Source organism: Protopterus annectens, chromosome 3.part0, assembly GCF_019279795.1.
Source record: "Protopterus annectens isolate FY-2018-M chromosome 3.part0, PAN1.0, whole genome shotgun sequence".
In the NCBI taxonomy this organism is placed as follows: domain Eukaryota; kingdom Metazoa; phylum Chordata; order Ceratodontiformes; family Protopteridae; genus Protopterus; species Protopterus annectens.
This window is the reverse complement of record NC_056731.1, coordinates 27,326,954-27,347,483: the sequence shown is the minus strand read 5'-3', so window position 1 is coordinate 27,347,483 and position 20,530 is coordinate 27,326,954. Positions and strand designations below refer to the sequence as shown.

Genomic DNA, 20,530 nt, shown 5'->3' with positions numbered 1-20,530 from the left:
CGAGCACGTAGCTCAATGGGATTTGGATTTTCTGAGGTGCAGCATGTCCATTAATTCCGGGTTGGACATGGCTTTATACGTCAGGCACAGATCCCCTCTGAGCAGGCGGTATGCCACTGAGTAGAGCTGGAGTTTCTTTAACCGGGCAGCATATGGCATCTGTTTGAGCCCTTTGATCCTCTTGGTGAGGTACTTTTGGGGTCTTTCCAGTTGCTGCAGGTGTGTGGTAAGGTACATCCCAAAAGGGGCATTGTACTCAATTATGGGCCTGATGAGGGATGAGTAAAGAGGCACGATGACCTCCCCTGATCTAGATGTGAATCCCTTCATGATTAGGTGGGCTATATAAAATGTTTTTCTAACCACTTTGGCCACGTGGCTGTCAAATGAGAGATTGCTATCAACTTGGGTCCCAAGGTCCCTAATTACTTCTTCTGTACTTAATGGATTACCACCTATGTGGTAATTTGTGCGCACTTTGTTTTTGCCAAAGGGGATGACTATACACTTTTTGGCGTTTAGCTTGAGGCCATGGCTCTGGCACCAGTTGTCTGTTTCTATGAGGCCCTTTTGGAGGATGCTTGTGTCGGTTGGAGAGTCGATTATGGCGCCCAGTTTGCAGTCATCTGCGAACTTGGTCAGCCACAGTCCTTCCGTGTTGGCCTGTACCTCCAAGAAATATATACTGAACAAGAGAGGTCCCAGGACTGAGCCTTGTGGGACGCCACTTGTAACTGGTTTGGAGTCTGACATGGCTCCAGCAATTCTAACCATGTGGGTTCTGTCCTTGAGCCAGTTTGCAACCCATCTAGTGACATAGGGGTTTATATTTAAGCTGGTGAGCTTATCTATAATGCCCGAGTGGGGTATTGTATCGAAGGCTTTTGCGAGGTCCAGGTAGGCTGTATGGACCACCTTCCCCTCGTCAATGGCCTTGGTGACTGTTTCAAAGAAATCGACCATGTTTAAGAGGCAGGATCTGCCCTTAACAAAGCCGAACTGGGTAGGATCCAGTGTCTGTAGGTCCCCAATATCTTTATTTATGAGGTCCATGATGATCCTTTCCATAGCTTTGCAGACCAAGCTAGTCAGGCTTATGGGGCGATAGGTTTCCAGGATCCGTTGAGGCACCACCCTTGTGGAGAGGGACCACTGTTGCTGTACGCCACTCTTTGGGTACATATCCTGTAGTAAGGCTGAGATTGAACAGTAGTTTTATGTTTGGGTTTAGCTCTTCTTGGAGTTCAAGTAGGACGCAGCCCGGGACACCGTCTGGTCCCATTGATGCTGTGTTTTTTGCTTTGGAGAGGGCAGCTCTTACCTGAGCATCTGAGATGTCATGGGGGCAGCACTCTGCTGGGATAGATATTTGCCCTTTTGGTGGGGAGTTTCGCTGAACCTGTCAGCTAGGATGTTGGCAAGGTCTGTGGGTTCGGTGTATTTTTTGTCATTTTGGACTAATTCTGAGCATATCTGGGAATTCCCACCCAGGTTCCTAACATAACTAAAGAAAGCCTTGTGATTATCCTTAGTGTCCTGTGCAATTTTTCTCGCGAAGCTGGCCTTAGACGATTTTATGAGTGCCCGTTGTTTTTTGCTAATACTGATCAGAGATGCCTTCCCTTTTTGGGATTTTGCTCTATCATGTAGTAGCTTCCTCCTTCTATTGTATAGTTTGTTTATGGCTGGGGTTCACCAGACAGGACGTCTGCCTTTGGAGGATTGGGTCTTGGTTTTATTTGGGATTGCATGATCCATGCATTCCTGAAGGTGTTCATAGAATGCGTTTATAAAGGATTCTGCAGCCTGGGCCATATTTTCCACAGGCCCGGGGGCTTTGAAGGATTCTACCTCGGTTTTGAGGTGTGTGAAATTTGCTTTAGAGAAGTTTTTCACTGTGGTTTTCTAAGCAGGGGGTGGGGTCGGGATGTGAATATCCAGTGAGATTAGTTTATAATCTGATCTTACCAGTGAGGGATACACTTCTGGTCTGGAACATAGAGTCCCCATGTTGGTGATGATCAGGTCCAGTATGTTTTCCCCTCTTGTGGGAGTGGTAACAAGTTGTTCCATAGCATTTGAGTTTATAAATTCTAGGAACCTTTGGGCTAGGGTGTTGGAGCTAGAGTAATGCTCCCAGTCTATGTTTGGGTAGTTGAAGTCGCCCAATATAATGGTGTTTGGAGAGACCTTCATATTTTCCATTGTTCGCAGGAAGGCCGAGTGGGGTTCCTGGGTTTGGGAGGGTGGCCTGTAGCAGGCTATAAACTGGAAGGCAGTTTTACCCACTGTTAGTTGCACATGGATAGTCTCTGATGCTTCGTGCTGTGCCACCAACCTGGAGGTGTGGGTATCTATGACGAATATTGATACTCCCCCTCCTTTTGTGGTTCGGTCCAAGTTTTGGGGCCGAAAAGCATGGTATGAGGTATAACCTGGTAGTGCTGGGGTGCTCTCGGGAGCCTTGAACCAGGTTTCTGTTACTGCACAGATATCAATGTTCTCCATGCTAAGGAGAGTTTTGAGTGTGTGCATCTTGAGGTTTAGACTTCTGGCGTTGAGTAGCATTACTCTTAGTTTCTTATCCCTTGTGATACCTATGGAGGTGGGTTTGTCTTTTGAGCCTTGCCTAAAAAAGGCACTATGGGGGTAGCAAGAGCCTTTGCCAATATCCGAAAGCCCAGGGGTGACAGATGCAAGCCGTCCCTAGTGAAGCATCGTGGCTTGTCGAGCATGTCATCCCAGACTGACAGGCATTGGATCCCCTTTGAATGACACCAATACTTAAGCCAATTGTTGAAACTGATCATCTTGTCTTCATATTGTGGCATCATTCTTGGTGAGGGTAAGATGCTACTGAAGGTCAGGGTCATACCGGCCTGGGCAACATGCTCAGAGAGCTCCTTTATGTCTCTTTTCATGTAGTCCAGGGAGGTACGTCTCAGGTCATTCACACCAGCATGGACAATGACGGAGTCATATCTGTACTTGCCTTGGAGTGACCTGAGTGCTTGTGTTATGTGGCGGATCCTAGCGCCCGACAGGCAGCTCACCATGACCTTCTCCTTGTTCAGCCTGGTGAGCTGGACATCAGTGTGCCTGACGATAGAGTCACCTATTACAAGTGTATCAGGTGTGCTGTTTAGCCTTAAGGGCTGTGACTGTTCGGCACACTGGCTTTGTGAGCTGTGTGTTGCATGTGTTTTGTTTTGGGGTAGCGGTTGCTTGGGTGTCTGCTTTGGAGGTCTCTGCTGCTTAGGCAGATTTTTATTTAGAGCCTCCGAGTATGCTTTTGTGTGTTTATGTGTTTGGTTTGCTGTTGTGGTAGGTCTATGTGAGACTGGAATTGTAGTGAGTGTGGTTTCCTTCTCCTCCTGACCGGTTACACCAGTACTGAGTTGAGAGAGCTTAGCCTCCAGTTTGGCTATATGGTTGCATCTCTCACATGTGTTGGAATTTGTTGGGAGGAGGAGAGGGTTGTCTGTGTACATATATGATGATTAAATGAGAGGGAGTTGTCAACCCAAATTCCAAGGCCTTTAACAACGTGATCATTTTGTAGTGGGTTGTTGCCTATGTTGTATGCGGGGAGTAGAGGGGTTGTTTACCAAATGTGGCAATATTGTACTTTTTAATTTGAATTTTACCCATTATTAGTACACCATATGTACAAGTGTAAGTGTTTGCTGAGGGGCTTTGGTGTCACTTGACAATGACTCACAGTTTACAGTCGTCTGCAAACTTGTTTAACCAGAGGTCAGAAAAATAAATGCTAAATAAAAAAGGTCTCATCACTGCATCCTGTGGGACACCATTGGTGACCTTCACACTCTTTAATAAAGCAGCTGCTATCCACTCAGTGTGGGTTCTTTTACCCAATCCATCTTACTACATAGGAAGTTTAATGCATCACAAATAGATCCCTAACTATGCTACCACTAGGGATGTGTCAAAACCCCTGGTCAGGTCAAGGTACACCGTGTGGACAGCATAACCAAAATCAACAGCTTATATTACCCTTTCAAAGAGGTTAACCAGATTCATTAGGCAGGATCTACCCTTGACAAAGCCAAACTGTCGTGAGTCTAGCTTGATGGGATTTGTAATAACATAGTTTTATCAAGTCAATTATGATATGTTCCATGGTTTTGCAAATGAGCCTTGTCAGGATGATGGCCCTAAAATTCCAGGGGTCAGTGGTAAGGCCACCCTTGCAGAGTGGCATCACTACTGCTGTGAGCTACACCTAAGGGACAAATGGAGTGGCTAAACTCCAGTTAAACAGTTTAAGGAGTGGCTCTGCCAGGGCTTGCTTAGTGCTGCTTATTAAACACTGAGGTGTATACTCTCAGGTCCCATGGGGGAAGTATTTCCCAGGAAGACTCTCAGGACTCATGGGGGAAGTATTTTTAGTCTTGAAGAACACCTTCGGTACATGTTCTTTAGTGATATACGAGCACTTTGTTAGGATGTGCTATAGCGGAGAAAGAGTCAAAGACATAAGAGAGGTTATGGGGGGTGTTATCTTAGAAGATACAACTCAGTCAAGTCAGAGAAACAGATAACAGACTCACAGAGAAGAAACGGACAGATGAGGCAGTGGGAGGTGAGGCAACATGGCCTAAGACGAACAGGGTGTTTTATGTAATTTTAGGGGGTGGGGCATACAAACAATGTATGGAAGAGGACAGTAAGTAGTTTGCAGAAACAGAATGGGGAAACTGGAAAAGGGAAATGCAAAATGAGGGCTAAAGCCTAAAACAGATATTTTAAGTTTTTGAATGCAGATGGGTCATATTATAGCAATAACCCATGCCTGGGTGGGGGTAATGCTGGATTTACCCACGGTTGGTGTAGTTTGGTTACTAGGGTGAAGCCAGAGTGGCCAAACAAAGACAACCGTGGGTAAATCCAGCATTACCCACACCCAGAAGTGGGTTATTGCTATTATACAATGACATTATTTAAGAAAAAAAATACTTTTCTTAAATAATGGCATTGTATAATGCCTCCTTGCTGCCCTTCCGCAGCTGTCTGGTATTCTGCGGCAGTTCTGATGTACTGCGCATGCGTATGCTTACGCAGTACATCAGAGCTGTGGGTGGAAGCAACGGAGAAAGCAAGATCTCTGTTTCTTTTTACAAAGTGTCTCGCTATGTTAAAGGAGTTTAACATAACAAGGCAGCTTTAAAAAGGCAACAGAGAAAGGAAGATCTCCGTTACTTTTTTTAAAGCTGTCTCGCTATGTTAAACTCCTTTAACATAGCGAGACAGTATCTAAAAAGCAACGGAGATCTTGCATTCTCCGTTGCTGCAAAAAAAGACTTATAATAATGGAAAAAGTCCGGGCGACCAGACCTTTTTCCATTAGTATAAGTCTGATATTAATGGGGGGTCGTTGTATAATTGACATTAAACAACATGCAAGTTGAGAAAGGGGTGCTTCAGCTTAACTGGTGTTGGAACCACGAGTCTGAGGGTCAAGATTATTTGTACAGGTGATGTGAGGAGTTCATGGGAAAAGGCAACTGAGTGTTAAAAGAGTGCATGATGGAAGAGATGGTGTTTTGGGTTAGGTTGAAAAAGACAAGAAGTGAGAGGGGAGTTAAAAATTTAAGGGGCAATATTGATGGCAGGATGTATGAAAAGGAAGACTACCATGTGACGGAAAGATGAATTGGATGAAAAGGTCAAAACATGAAAATGAAAGATGGATAAAGAAAGAAAGACAGACAGGTGATCAACAAAGATGGGATTTTGTCAGAAGGAAGGGACAGTGACAGTCCACAAGGAAGGAGGCATAAGGGAAGAAGAAGAAGGACCATTAGATGTTAGGGGGTAACAGAGAAGGATGATAAAGCAGAAATAAGAAGTGACTGGGTAGAGGGAGTTAAGTGAGGTTGTCAGGGTGTAAGACAAAAAGAAATGAGACACGGAAAGAGGGAGAAGACAACCAGTTGATGAATGGATAAGCAGAGAGACAGCATTGGATGCAAGTTTATGTGAACTACTTCATTGTAATGCTGTATATTTAATAGTTTAAAATGTTAAAATAATTCAATAAAATGTATAATAAAACAATTAAAAATGCACTCTGCAAAAGCTGGGGAATAAGTAACAGTTTGACACCACTACATTTAAAAACTGATGCAAGGCTTGCACTTCTTCACTTCTAAATAGAAACTTCACTTTCACATATAATCAGAAATGCCCATCACTGTAAACCTGCAGAACAAACATGGACTGCAGTAATGGATTGTGAATTTTACAAAAGTAACAATGTCAAACATGACAAATAAGTATTTACAAATCAGAGGGAAGGACAGCGGGCTGTTTAACTGCTGTAATTTTGTGTAGATGATCTAATTTTAAAGTGAGCATCTCACTCAGCTGTACTATATTACTCTGAGAGGAAGTATGACAACAGTTAAAACTAACAAAATGTTCATTATACTAAGTAGTACCTTCCAGGAGTCTGGGTGGACTAAAAATGCCAAAGCAGCCAATTTTTATTTTCATTTGGTTACCAGGAAAATCCAACTGGGTTGGAAGCCCCCTTTTTTTAGTGGAAACCTGGAGATTAAAGCTACAAATCAGTAACAATCATTATACACTATACAGTTTAAAAATATATGCACAAATACATATATGCATGTAAGATATACAGACATAACAGAACATTGTATAATGATTGTTTATAAGATAAGGAAGTGTACTGCAGTAGGTGACATTATCATTCTGGAAGTATTCAGGGGAATATACTATGCTAAGGGATATTAAGTAATGTATCCAGTACAGTGCAAGGACCGGGTCTATATTAGATCACTGAACGCTTAGGTAAGCGAATGGTAATTAATCGACCCCCATGTAAGCAAAAGCTTACAAAACTGAACTGTCAGAACAAAAAGTAAGCACATTAAAACATGCGATTAAGTGGGGGGCTTTGCCCCCGACATGGGGGGCTGTGCTCCCCACACCCCCCCTACTTAAATATACCAACTCAGAGACCGCACTACAGTGCCGAAAACGGCAAAGTACCAAAGAGGCCAAGCAAATTCTTTCCCAGGGAAAGAATTTGCTTACATGCCGCTTCGATATTTTACAGTTTCGGTTTTGTCAGTTCGATCAAGACGCATTTGAAAACATGTGTCTTCGGTCTGCTGATAGGAACCCCAAGGACTTTATATGTGAGTAACTTAAGGTGTATTAGTTATAAAAGCAAGGTCCTATGTGACTATATAGAGAAAAGGAAATTTAGATGGAGTGGAGGCTGTCAAGGGATAGAGGAGATCTATCCAGGGTGAGTGGTGCAATAACAGATACAAGTATTTAAGAAATATGATTTTAGTGAGTACTTGAAGAGTTTGGTTTGCTGATCTGTTAGCTGGAAGTGGGTAGAAAATTCCAGGTTTAGCAACATACCTAGAGTACAGGGGATTACTCAGGGGGTTATGGGAGGGACGGAGTGATACAGGTTATGAATTTATCAGAGTAGCAGAGTTACGGTAGTATGTCATCAAAGAAAGTTTTTAATGGATAGGCATCTAGGATGCATAACATTTTATGTCCTATTTTGAACTGACAGTAGTTGAGGTACTTTGTATATTTAAGCCAAATGAGTTGCTTTATGGTGGTGTAGCAGTCTTTTCAATTGTTTACATTGGGAGTGAACTTACTTATTTTAGTGTAGTATTGCTAAGCTTTTGCAAGCTGGGTTGAATGCAAATTTGTGAAGGTGGGAGCTGCATATGAGAGTGTGGGAAATAAACAGGCAGTTGTCGGTTTACGTGCACACTCAGTTATGTAGGATTTTCCCCTGTATAGTAGTTCAAGTTTTTTTTTTTTTTTTTTTTTTTATTACTTGTTGTACACAGAGGTACAATTTTAGACTTTCATCAATGATGGCACCTAGGAGTTTAGTGTAGGAAACAGAATCAGAGGAAAGAAGGGTGAAATTATTTTTCCATCATTCACCTCTTGAGTGAATAGCATTAGCTTGTTTTTTTTAGGGCTTAGTAAAAGGGTGGATTGTTTTAACCCAGCTTTGCTGGAGATGAAGGAGAGTGGGGTGACGTTCTGAAGTTTAAGGGTTGTTTGGCTCTGCAGATAATGGTTTAATTGAACCCAGCTTCAATGGAGATGGAGAGTGGGTTGATGTTCTGAAGTTCAGGGATTATTCTGGCTGTGCAGATAATGGTCAATGTCAACATACTGGATAAAGGCTGAGTTAGTGGAGGCAAGAGGAAGGTTGCTAATGAATATGTTAAAGCATAGGGGGGGCAAGTGCTGAGCCTTGAGAGACTCCAAGTGGTATGGGAAGAAAGGTGAATTTGGATTGTTGCTATTTTACACTTTTGGTCCTATCAGTGTGTCAGGTACTCAACCATTCTAGTGGGAGAGAGGCAAAGGACAGAGAGTCAGCAGAAGACTTTGCAGTGACAGACTGCAGCATGACCTTATGATAAGTCAAGGCAGACTGACAATGCAACTTAATTCATGTTTCTCTGTGTTTGTGAATGGTGTTAAGGAAAGATAATAAAGCTGTGTCATTGCTGGGAGAAGGATAAAACCCATATTGGGATGGGGAGAGGATATTTAATAGGATCCATTTATCAAGGCTGTTAGATAAAGGAAAGCGTATGGCAATGGGTCTATAGACGGTTCAAAAGAAGGGTCACCTTTGTGCAGTCGCAGCATTTAGAAGTCTTTTCATGAGGTAGGGAACAGGGATTTTTCTATAGCTTTGTTTATAAGGATAGTGATAGGGGAGGCAATGACATCAGCAGCTAGTTTTATGTATTCTGCATGGAGGCTGTCTGGGGTTAGAATGACTGGTTCTAGTATAGTGAGATATTGCTTTCTCATGGAGGTGGATATAGGCTGGAGAGAAAAGGAGTTAGTTATTAGTAGACAGAGATTTAGTTTGTGTGATTGAACTGGAGTTGTATTTAGTAAGCGTTGTGGCTGCATTGATGAAATGTCCATTAAAGATACAGACTGTGTTGAAGTCAGTTACAGTAATAGTGGGTTAGGCTGGGTAGGATTTGCAGGTTTTTGGAGTTGATTGATGGTTGACCTGAACATTTTGGGAATTTTATAATGTAGGTCCTGACGATAAGTAAAGTATTGTTTTTGTAAGAATTGACTTTGACTTTTGAAATATTTTGTATGTGACTATAGATTTGTAGTTTGCAGAAGGCAAAGCCAATCTACTCTTTCTTCAAGACTGTGCATCCAATTAGCAATGTTTTACAAATGCTGAACCATCTCAGCAAGTAACAGCCCCACAGAAGTCCAGGCAGACACATTTTGAAGAAAACTTGAGTGGGTGCTCTAGACCCACTGGAATATGCCTTCATCAGTCCTAGGAGTTATTTATCATAACTGAAAATAATATAATATTATAACCCACCCATTGCAAAAGATTTGTTCATCTAGTATTACTCCGTTTGCCTTTGCATATGACACAACTAATCTGATTTTCAGAAAGCAGTTCCATATGTCTAGCATACTGAATGTCTGTGTGCATTCAGTGTGTGTATAAATCATTTCCCTTTATCTTGTTTTGTGAGGAGCAAACTAGGACTGGACTGATTACAATTTCTTTCAAATACTACCTTAAATTTCAATATATATATTTTTTGTAAAGCAAGAAAAGATTATATGTATATTCAGACAGGAAGTAATCCTAACAAAAGTCATATCCACAAATGATATTTTTAAGCTAGAACTTTAAGTAATGTTATGTTCTGCAGCGCAAAGCCAATACACCAAGTTGGTGTAGTGTTGTGATTTTATTGGAAGTCTCATATTCTAAGTACCTCTCAACAGCAATTTAACAGGCATAAAAGCAGCCAGAAGAGGGGGACACTATAAAAACACTGAATAAGCTATCATATATAGCTAAACAGAAGAGTAAACAAGGTCTAATGAGTACAAGGAATGTATATACCTCTAAGATTTGCAGCCAGTCTGATATGGATGCCCATGATGTACACCCATGCCCATACCACATGCCTAAATAATGTAAATGGTCTCCCAGCTTCCTTTCTGGAATCAGTGACTACTCATCTATGCTGTTTGTCTGACAAAAGAAAGGGTATGATGCAGCGCTCCTCCTCTTTGCTGTAATAAAAGATTAAGAATCAGCAGTAACTTCCATGCGTCTGAGAAGTAATTTGCAGCAGTTATGACACTTAAGATGTTTTCTTCGAATCTACATCTATGCTAATAAGGTCATCTCTTTCCTGTATGATCTTCAGCAATGTCTTATGAATCAAAGAAGTAGAAGAAAACAAGCATTACAAATTTATCACATGTAAGGTAGAAATAATCTATAACCTAGGTTTGCTGATGTGGAGTTCTTGTGCAAAACTCTGGCAGCTGTGCAATGTTTTGTGATACAAGCAGGTGTAATTAAGATTGACTCTGTAGGAAAATTAATGGAGGTCTCGTTCTTTTATATGGTTATGTAGTGTATATTTGCCACTTTAAATGGATTTTATACATATTAAAAAAAAAAAGAAAAACAGATGTAGTACAGTTAGGCAAGCTCACTGAGAAGTAACTGAATGTACATTAACAGTTGTTGCTTTCAAGACCAAGACCAAGGACTGTACAGGAACATTTTCTGCAGAGAAAACTAGGAACTGTTAAGACTACAGCTCTAAGCTGATTAGGAAAAACAAGTTTGTGCTGTAAAACTTGCTCTTGAATTCAGTCTGTCTAGTAACACAGATATATGACAAGAAAGAGTAAGATTAGCTGACATATGACAAAAATCACAGACCCCCCTCTGCCTAAGATAGCACATCACAAGACCCAGGTAAAATGATATTCTTGATTATGACATTCCTTTATGGAAATGGACTGATAGTACCTGAACTTTGGACATGTACTAGATTATTAGAAGCATTACCTCACTGTGCATATTTTACATGCAGAACAAACCTAGTAAAGTCAGAGCATAAGCAGGTTATGCTTTAGAGTGTAAACTGCTTTAGTTTCTTGCTTGTAATTTGAGTGCATTGTACAGACTTTTTACCTCTGTGTGTGCTCAGCAGCAGTGTCAGCAAGCATACCTGGCTAATTCCTTATTTATTTATTCATCCATGCATTCATTCATTCTTGTACTGTCAAGTATTACAGATTAACATTCTTAGTGAATTCTTGCAAAGGCTTTTGAGACCCATGGTTTGCATTATTATTGAGAAGGTTGCCTGAGTTTTCTAAAACTGGAAAAACAGCTTTTTGATAGAATATGGTTTAAATTTTTGAAGTTAAATTTTTACTTAGAAGATATTTACTTTAAAATGATGTGTTCAGTTCCCTACATACATTACAGCATTTGGTAAGTTAAGTGCCAGGGTGTGCTCATTTTACTTCATTCCCTTATTTGTTTGAGCAATTTTTAATAAAAAGCTTTGCAAACCATTTTTATTAAACCATGGCCCAAATTAATTTAGTGTACCCTCAGTGACATCAATGAAGAAATAACATGAGGTACAGCTACAGACTTCAATGGACACATTTCTGTGCATGCAAGGTGATTCATCCATTAAAGTCTGCGGATGTACCACATGCTTTTCATAAGATGACATCACTGAAATTAAAGTTTACTGTTTATTTTCAGTGACTCAATGTACAAGAAAGTGGTACTTTTAAAATGCTGGTCTTAGAAGAAGCACATCCAAAAACATTCAACAAATATAGCAAAAATAATGATCATCACTTTATGCACCACATACTGTGGTGGCAAGGTAAGTTGGTTACTGAACAAATCACTTTAAAGATTTTTATTGATTTCATCGTCTTTAAAAGAAAAAAATGTTTTTAAAACTACTGCACTAAAATTAGGTGAGCAACGTCTGTGAAAAGGTGCTCTCTTGTCCTCAACGTGGCAAGAAATCCTACAATAGTCAACTCTTAAATAATCTGTCATTGTACTATTGTAACTGTGTTACAATAGAGATGCAGAAGACAAGGACAGCTGGGTACTATTACTAAAATGGTATGGTTTAAAACAAATGGGAATAGGTATCTGTAATACATTATTTATTGTGTGTTTTGTTTTCTTCTTAATATGTTACTGACAGAGGCAGGAAGGAACATTGCAGGTGTCTAATAAAATGATTTCTTGAAGTCCTGTTATTTCTTTAAGGTGTTGCAAGTTCACACACTTTTTGAAATAAAAGCCATGTAGCATGTATGTCCTTATAAGAGTAATGGCTTGTTCATAGTCTTTCCCATGTCCATTATCTGAAGAGTGACTGGAATAAAGATCATTTAACCATAATTTTTACGGACATGTGATGCAAAACATGTGACAAAAATAGATCCTCACTGCTGCAGATTTTTACCATTTCCATATGTCACATGACACTGATTACAAAATGTAACTTCTCCATCTGCAAGTGCAGGCACTTAATCAGTAATATTGATTCAGTATCAAGAAATACAAAATAAGTTCTTGTTCTGCAACTCAAATATGGAAGCCTTCTGTCCACACTAACCTCCACATCTATCCAATTATGTTTACAAACTCCTGTAACCCAAATCTGCAGGTCTGTGACACCACTATTAAAAAGAAGGCACCAATACCTGATGACTCAAAAGACAAGCTTCATACCTGTAAATAAAGTGTTTAGTCTTATTTACTACACTGTGTGCCTAGGAAGGATACTATTTGCTCAAACCACAAAGGAAATGCTAACTGTTTTATACATGCAACCAACACCGAGTTTAGAGAAGGGAGATCTAAAGTATTCTTCCTCTTTGAGTGGTTCTATAGATGTTAATATATTGCATTGGAACTGCCCTTTCTGCTCTATAAACTGTTCTTCACTGTATATATAAATCTCTGTCACATTTGTTCAGACCATCATAATTCTGCACTTAATGTAATGCATGTTCTGATTACCACATGACTTTTGGCTATTGCCAGATGAAAGCCTTACTTTTACTCCATACTTCTCTTTTGACACATCTTTCATGTGCTCTGCAATGTCTTAGGTGTACTCCATTCATTACTTTTCTACATTTTGTACCAGAACAATATGATGTGGTGATTGAATCAATGCACAGCCTGCAAAGAAATATTGAACTTTCAACATTTCAGATTATACTCTTCCTAACTCTACAAAACACTTTCTCCCAGACGGCAAGCAAATAATTAGTATGATGACATAGAACAGAATATATAATAATGTTGATTATGGAAGTTGTATAAACATACTGTACCTTTGCCTCAATATAGCAAATTTTTTCTCCCACATTCTGGTTGTCCAGTCAAGTTCCTTTTTCATACTGCAAGAAACAGAAAATATACTCAAGTAAATACATTATAAATAATGCTAACTAATATTTTGCAATAAGGTGCAATTTCATGATGCTGCATCAAAAATATACCCAACTGCTCCATTATTTTTAGTAACATATTTTAAGGATGCAAAGTTACTCCACTTTCATTAACCTCCTTTGCATAAAGCTACCTCTTTTGGTGTGAATATGCCTTTTGTTATCAACTCATTTCCTGCTGACAGGACTAATGATGAAAGTCTAGAGTCATGGTATAATTTATTGGGGGGAGGTACTTTGAATATTGAAACTTTGTCCACAGTTTTTTTTTATTTGCCAAATGTGGTTCTTTGGAAGTACAATTGTTTAATCAGCAAGTTAGAGAATGCTAACTGCAAAGACAGACGAACTGAACTGTCAAGACAGATGAATATTATACATTTCAACCATATAAAGACTTAGGCAAAATGTAAGAAATGACTGCAGAACCCACACATAATTCATTTGGCAAATGCATACTTAAAACACTAATAAACCAAAAATGAAAGTGTGCAGGAGTTGCTTGCAGCAAATCACACACATAATACACTCGAAAAATAATTTAATATCACACAAAAAGTTGACTGCCTTCATCCATTTAAAAAAATTAATCTTGGACTTCTTCAGAACTGAAAGAATAACTATACTTAGCAAATTTAAATACTTTCATTACATAGCTAGTAGACTGTTAATCAACATTTAAAGGCAAATTACCCAAAACACGTAATTCACCACCTCCAATGCAATGGTATTATCAAGAAACCACTTAATACATAATTAACTTGATGATGTAATAGGAAAACAATACCTATAAAATATATATACCCAAAACCTTGCTCTTTTTCCTTAAAATATAATAAACTTATGAAATCTATTAAATTAGAAACTATGAAATACTGAAATATTAAAAATGAAATTAATCTTATTATAAAATAAAAGTGTATATACATAAAAGTCAAAATTGTCAGTGAAAACACTTAACATTTCCTACAGTTTCATTACAACTCAACTTCCCTTAGGTTCAGAACAGAATTGATATAAATATACTCTTTTAACCCTGGCTTATTTGTGGCATTAAACCTGAACTGCTACAACAAATCCTTATATTCCAGTTTTGTTTCTCTATCTCTACCCTTTGGTTTGGGGGGGGGGGGGGGCATAATTTTCTCAAGATATCAAAATGGAATTTTTTGAAATTGCGGCAGACCAAAGAGTGTTTATATAAAGCACTGCTAACATTGTACTCTAGCAATGCTCATATATCCTCATTCTTAATGCTTTTTTTTCCAGTTTTTCCGAAATAAAATGTTGGAAAGTCAGAACATTTGGCTAAATACACCACTCTAGTAGTGCCACAATTCCATTTTTGAAAATATGCAGTATAGTCAAGACCACTGTTCATCTTTAATGTTGCCCCTTCAAAAATGAAAGAACAATGCTAACAAGTGCCACTTCCCTCTTGTGTTTGGAACATTCTCTGAATTACCATTACCAAACATCTTTTTTTAAATTACTGTCTGTCTTATAAACAAAACATGGCTGTTCACCCACTAAATAAAAAAAACATATAATTTGTCTTAAAATATTCCAGTTATTTCTAATAATGGTTTTCATCATCCTACAGCCTGGGTTGTACTTTGAGACTGTCAAAATTAGCCAAAGATAGTTTCTTTCAAAGTGCAAAACATATGTACAATGACAGGCTTAAGGCTTGATATAACAAGGGTGGAGTTTGAAGAATTAAGATGCAATACTCCCATCTGCAACCTTATATAATCCTAGCAAGAATGTATATTTGACTCACAAAAGAAAACAAGTTGTCTGGTTACATGGCCCTGAAAACAACTCAGCTAATTTGGGTTTCACTAGTAGACCAGCAGCTGGAGAAGCCAACTGCTAAGGAACATGAGTGAAGTAGTACTGCCTGTTCACCTCATTTTGGTGTAGGATGACAGATGTACCTTAGGGTGCGCCTCTCATCAATGCATCCCCAGTGCAGACTAGAGATCTATCAAGCGTGACCCACTTTCAAAATGGGAGCAGGGAAGCCTGAAGGGCTTTATTACCCATGGAAACAAGTGATATCCCCACACAGTGCCCACTGAATACCCACCCCCTGAACCCCTTTAACTTTACACAGGGAATAAGGTATAAAGTATTAACATCCACTAATGACTGTCATTATAATAGCTACATTATGATCTGCAGCCAGATGGTCAACAGGCAAGGGTGTAAAAATATGCAAAAAGAAAAAAGATGACACCAAATTGGTTAAAGTGCTATAACCAAGTCTATGGTCATTCAGTTGTAGAGAAATTGAGAGATATCCTTTTTGTAAAACAAACATTCTTGCCCCCCCCCCCCCGAGGATTAAAATGCTGTAGTATATGGAGGTGGACATAGGTTTTCCCTACCCCTGAAAAAAAAACATTGAGATAATCTGTGATCTTTAGTTTCCGTTAAAGTATCAAAACAAAAACAGTACTTGTATTCCTGTTTATAAATACTATGTAAATACACCTAATCTTCTTTCTGTTTTTTGAACTAGCAATCACTTTATGCCTTTGCTGTATTCATCTTGCACATACTTTATAAATCTAATATTCTATTGTAGGATACACATGCTTATTAATTTTATTATGTGTATTAGATCTTTAGTCATATGCTTAACAGCTGCAATGACTCAGACATACTGTACATATATTTATATATGCTGCTCTGGATTGCGTGGTTTGCTGCCACAGTTACTCACACTTGCATATATCTGCATATGCTATTCCAGGCTACATAGTACGCCTATATCAAACCAAGTACTCCTACACTCATTAGTGAGATGTTGCACTAACTTTATTTTCATTTATTTAAATTAGTGAGTTTTAAAATACTCTGTGGTAATTTCAGGCAGCTGGTACAATTTTTGAAATTGCTTTGTCACCATTACCTTTTTGAAGGAGGGCCTTATTAGTGAAATGCTGTTCTTTGAATTAGAATATCAGGAATAAATACATTATCGACACTGTCGTTGCAGATAGTGGACAATAAAGAGCAATTTTAAGTGAAGGTTGGAAATGCAGCTATCATAGTAGTTGTTGGCAGCCAATTAGCATTTTTCAGTATGTTGCACTGGTACTCCCAAGGGCCATCTAGAATATGAAACAACAGATATTATTTATTGTCAGCTGAAGACTACAGGTGTTCTGTGCGGAGATCAGTACAAATAGTGGCAAATTATATTCAATTTTTGGCATTATTATTTCTGTTGCTAGGGCTTTTCTTGCTTCTAGAGGAAATAGACTGAAATATTTGTGAGCTAGTGTTTGTTGGTTAAGGGCCATGTTTATGACATGAAGTTCATGTAGGGGAAAGTAAGGCTTTGGTCAAAGAGAATTCCAAGGTATCTTTGATGTTTCATTGCTTGTAAAGGTGGTCCATGAGGGAAGGGTTTTCAATGAAATGGAATATAGCAGTTTTGCTTGCAATCTTGGAGTTATAAGGTGTTCATGTTTTCTCTTTTCTCCAGAGGAGCAGAACCACAAAGTTAGAATAAATAATCGGGTGGGGTGCAAAAACTTTTTATAAAAATTATTTTTATTGACTCTTGGGAAATTCAACTTAATGTTTTTTTCTTAGGTGAACTGTCTGTTTTTATACTGGCTCACCCTCAAGCTCCGACAGTCATATGAGGGTGTAGAAGGTGCCTTAAAGCTTAGGAAGCTGGCAGGATGTCTAATCATTGGCAGGATGCAACCCTTATAGCTCAGACTACTCTAATAGTGATCTAATGATGAACGTCTATCAACTCAATATTATCTAGGTTTCTATTTAGAAATAAAGTCATTTTGGTTACTTTTTAACTTATACCATGCAATAACTGTGGCTTAGAATGCACACTCACTTTTGAAGCCAGGAAATTGAAAGTTTTATGTATTTATCAACTGATTGCATTTGGATTAATATTCACGATTGACACTACAGAACAGCTTTTTTGGGGGGGAGGCTTTTGAATAAAAATATTATAAGATCCCATCTAAGCTGGAAGTACCTCTGGTAGATATTACGGGTTTTAGCAACGCTTGCCAGTAATAAGAATGGTTCACTCATTTGATTCTAAATCACACTACAAACCAGATAAATAATATTTACATTAATTCCACAACATTGAAAGAACTGATTGTACCGAAACCTTAAATAACCTAAAAACATAACACATATTACTAAACAACATATCTATACTCAGAAAAAAAAGAAAAAGCCCCAACATTAGTGAGTAGACTTGCTACATTTGATAAAAGTAAGTTAAATTCTGTCCCCTAATTTATATTCTTCTTTTTTTTTTTTCAGAAAAAAACTTTTTCCCCCAGTTTCTTTAACAGTAAACTCCCGTTTTCAACATGTCATAGATAAAACTGCACTGTTAGAAAACATTTTCTGCCAGCAAAAAACACACGTAGAGTCATGTTCTGCATCCCAACCCATTTACCTACTCCAGGGCACAGCACCAGTTTAATGTCAATAGCATTGTAAGAATAAGCTATCCCTGAAACTACATTCATCAGCAGCACTTTCACTGAAGTGGTGAAATTGAAAAGGTTTTATTTTGCCAAAAAGGTAAGCATAAATAAATAAATAAATGAACAAACAAACAAATATACATGATCATATAGTGGTTAATACTCTACACTGTGCATGTAGCAACTTTGATTCGATCAGTCATGTCTCCAAATCTGGCAGCTGGCACAGAGGATTATTGCTATGAGATGTTAATGAGTTACTTCCTGTGGTGCAGGGTTTTTTTCTCCTCATTCTTCATCTACCTACTGTGTGACCTTGATCAAATTACTTAACCAGGCAGTGCATTGGAGCAATTGGGAATTTGGGTTTTACTGCATGCCAAGTAATAGGACCCTAGGAAAACAAAAATAAATATCTGTGCATTTTTTTCTGGTGAAGCAACCTCCTCTGCTGCCTCTCCTAGCTTTAATATTCTCAATCTGAAGTTGTACAGCTTCAGAGAAAACACATTCAGTTTTACAAATAAACAAAGTATCCTTGTCTCTCTGGCGCTGTGTATTCTTAGAATGAATAAACTTTCAACAGTTGTATTCTCTAAAATGGTAATCCGGAAACTGCACTTCTACCAATCTGCATTTTCTGAATATATAACTAATCAAGAAAATTACAACTGTCAAACATTCAAACAGCTGATTATATTTTCACCAGATGTTAGAAAAACAGAAAACCAAAAAAAACTTTCAATTTCAATCTAAAGCTATTCCTGAATGACTCATGGATCTGCTCATGCTGTTCTCCAGGCTAAGTCACCCATCCCCTAATCCATAGTTTAACAACTTCTCACCCGAAATACACCTAATACTTACCTAATATCACTAACTCTCTCCCACAAACAAATACTATAAATGCCCACCCATATCTGCTGAACTACAATGTTAATTCTGTACCAGTCTTTACATTTGTTAGACTATGTTACGATACCTGTATGATACCGTGTGTGTTATTGTTGTCTATTGACTTAAAAGTCTGTATGATATTCTTTTAAGGTACTGCCTTTTAACCCAAGCTGTAGATAACTATGATTGATAATGCTAAGGTCAATGACTGCTTATTTTTTATGTTATCATTTGTTGGAGCTTTTCTTCCAAGGCCTCAGCTGAAAAGGATCTTTTCCCAGTCAGACTTTCCTGGCAAACAACTGAAAAAAGTAAGTACGTAAGTAAGTAAATAAATAATCAGCTGTCACTGTCTCCTTTCAAACTGTCTTAACAAACCCACATTTAATAAAAACATTCTCACGTCTCTAAATGCAGACATATTCTCTAATCCCTACTTTTATGATTATGGCTGTAAGCCATAATCTTTCAAATAAAGACATCCATATCCCACATTTTTATAGGTGCATTCTACCATTATTTACAAGACTGACTATATACTCCCTGCCTTTACCTTGTTCTCTTTTCCAGGATTTATCCTGGTAAGCGGTATCTTGACCTTGCTGTCTTTGGTTTTTGAACTTCAAACATCACTGCTTTCATCATGGTCTGGTCTGCTTTATATAAAATGGACATATTTTTTGTAGAGTATTCACAAAGTATTCTGGTGAGAGACAGGATTATCTGGTTGACATTTTCTGTATTATTTGTTAACTAGTCTGGTGAGGTAGTCTAAAGACCCTTTTTAGCCATGACCCAAGCCAAGATGGAGGTTACAATCTTAAAAAAATTATGTACGCAAACAAAAAAAATTAAAAAATATAGGCATACAAAAACACTGACACTGGAACACTGAGAACAGTAACAACTAAAGTAATTAAATGTTTATATGCATTTACATTAGAACACAGGTATTTAACAGAAGAAAAACTAAGGTATTGTTTATATATAAAGAGTAAATTAAATACAGGAACAGACTTTTTGCATGCTGTCTCAACCTGCATATGTAGAAGTGAAAACAAAATATTTGCTTACAGGTTTCCAGGAGTGTAGAAATAAATGTATTATTTGCTTCCAGATTACAATTTAAGCCTGTTTCAAACAACTTGAATTAATTCTTTTGCTGTACCTTATATTACTGTGATATCCTGTAGCAATGCACTAGTCGGGTATATGTTTTAAGAATAATCTTGTCTCTGTAATGCTTTATCTCTTGTACAAGTCTTATAAAAGGATCTGAAAGAGGGTAAAAAAAATGTCAATCTAATTAGATTACTGTCAGCATCTCTTTGATACTGTGCTTCTGTCGGTCTTGCTTGTTCCACAGACCTTGCACCTTCACCCCATTTCAGTACAGCCCCAAGCAAAGTCTGAAGCATCTGCTATAACACACTAAAGAGGAAGTTAGGGAGTGGGGAAGACCTGGGTTGAGGCACAAATGGTCAACCCACCACAATACCTCCCTTCTTGCAAACTCTAGCTCTAGAATCTGAAAATATAAAGGGTGTTGATATTGCAACCAGACTGACCTGATGTACAAATTAATTTTTCTTATATGAAGTCTGGCCAATAGAATCATGATAATCATAGAAGCTATGAAACCCAGAATCCTGAGAAATTCTTTGGCAGATATTAGAGATTGGTTGGAAAAGCTCAGGAAGATTTATTTGTACAGTTTTGATTTGTCTAGTGGAAAAAAGCTCTTCCTATGGAAGCATCCAGGAGGTATCCTAGAAAAAACAATAGTG

At 38.3% G+C, this 20,530-nt stretch overlaps 1 protein-coding gene across 3 annotated transcripts in view; it reads right to left on the bottom strand.

Moving 5' to 3' along the window:
- CCHR3.PART0H10orf67 (chromosome chr3.part0 C10orf67 homolog) overlaps positions 1-20,530 on the bottom strand; it is a 2,394,588-nt gene that overhangs the window by 549,065 nt on the left and 1,824,993 nt on the right. For all 3 annotated transcript variants that reach the window (XM_044064558.1, XM_044064557.1, XM_044064559.1), the window contains one exon: positions 13,240-13,305. In XM_044064558.1, the coding sequence (XP_043920493.1) occupies positions 13,240-13,305 (66 nt within the window). The remainder of the gene's footprint in view (positions 1-13,239; positions 13,306-20,530) is intronic.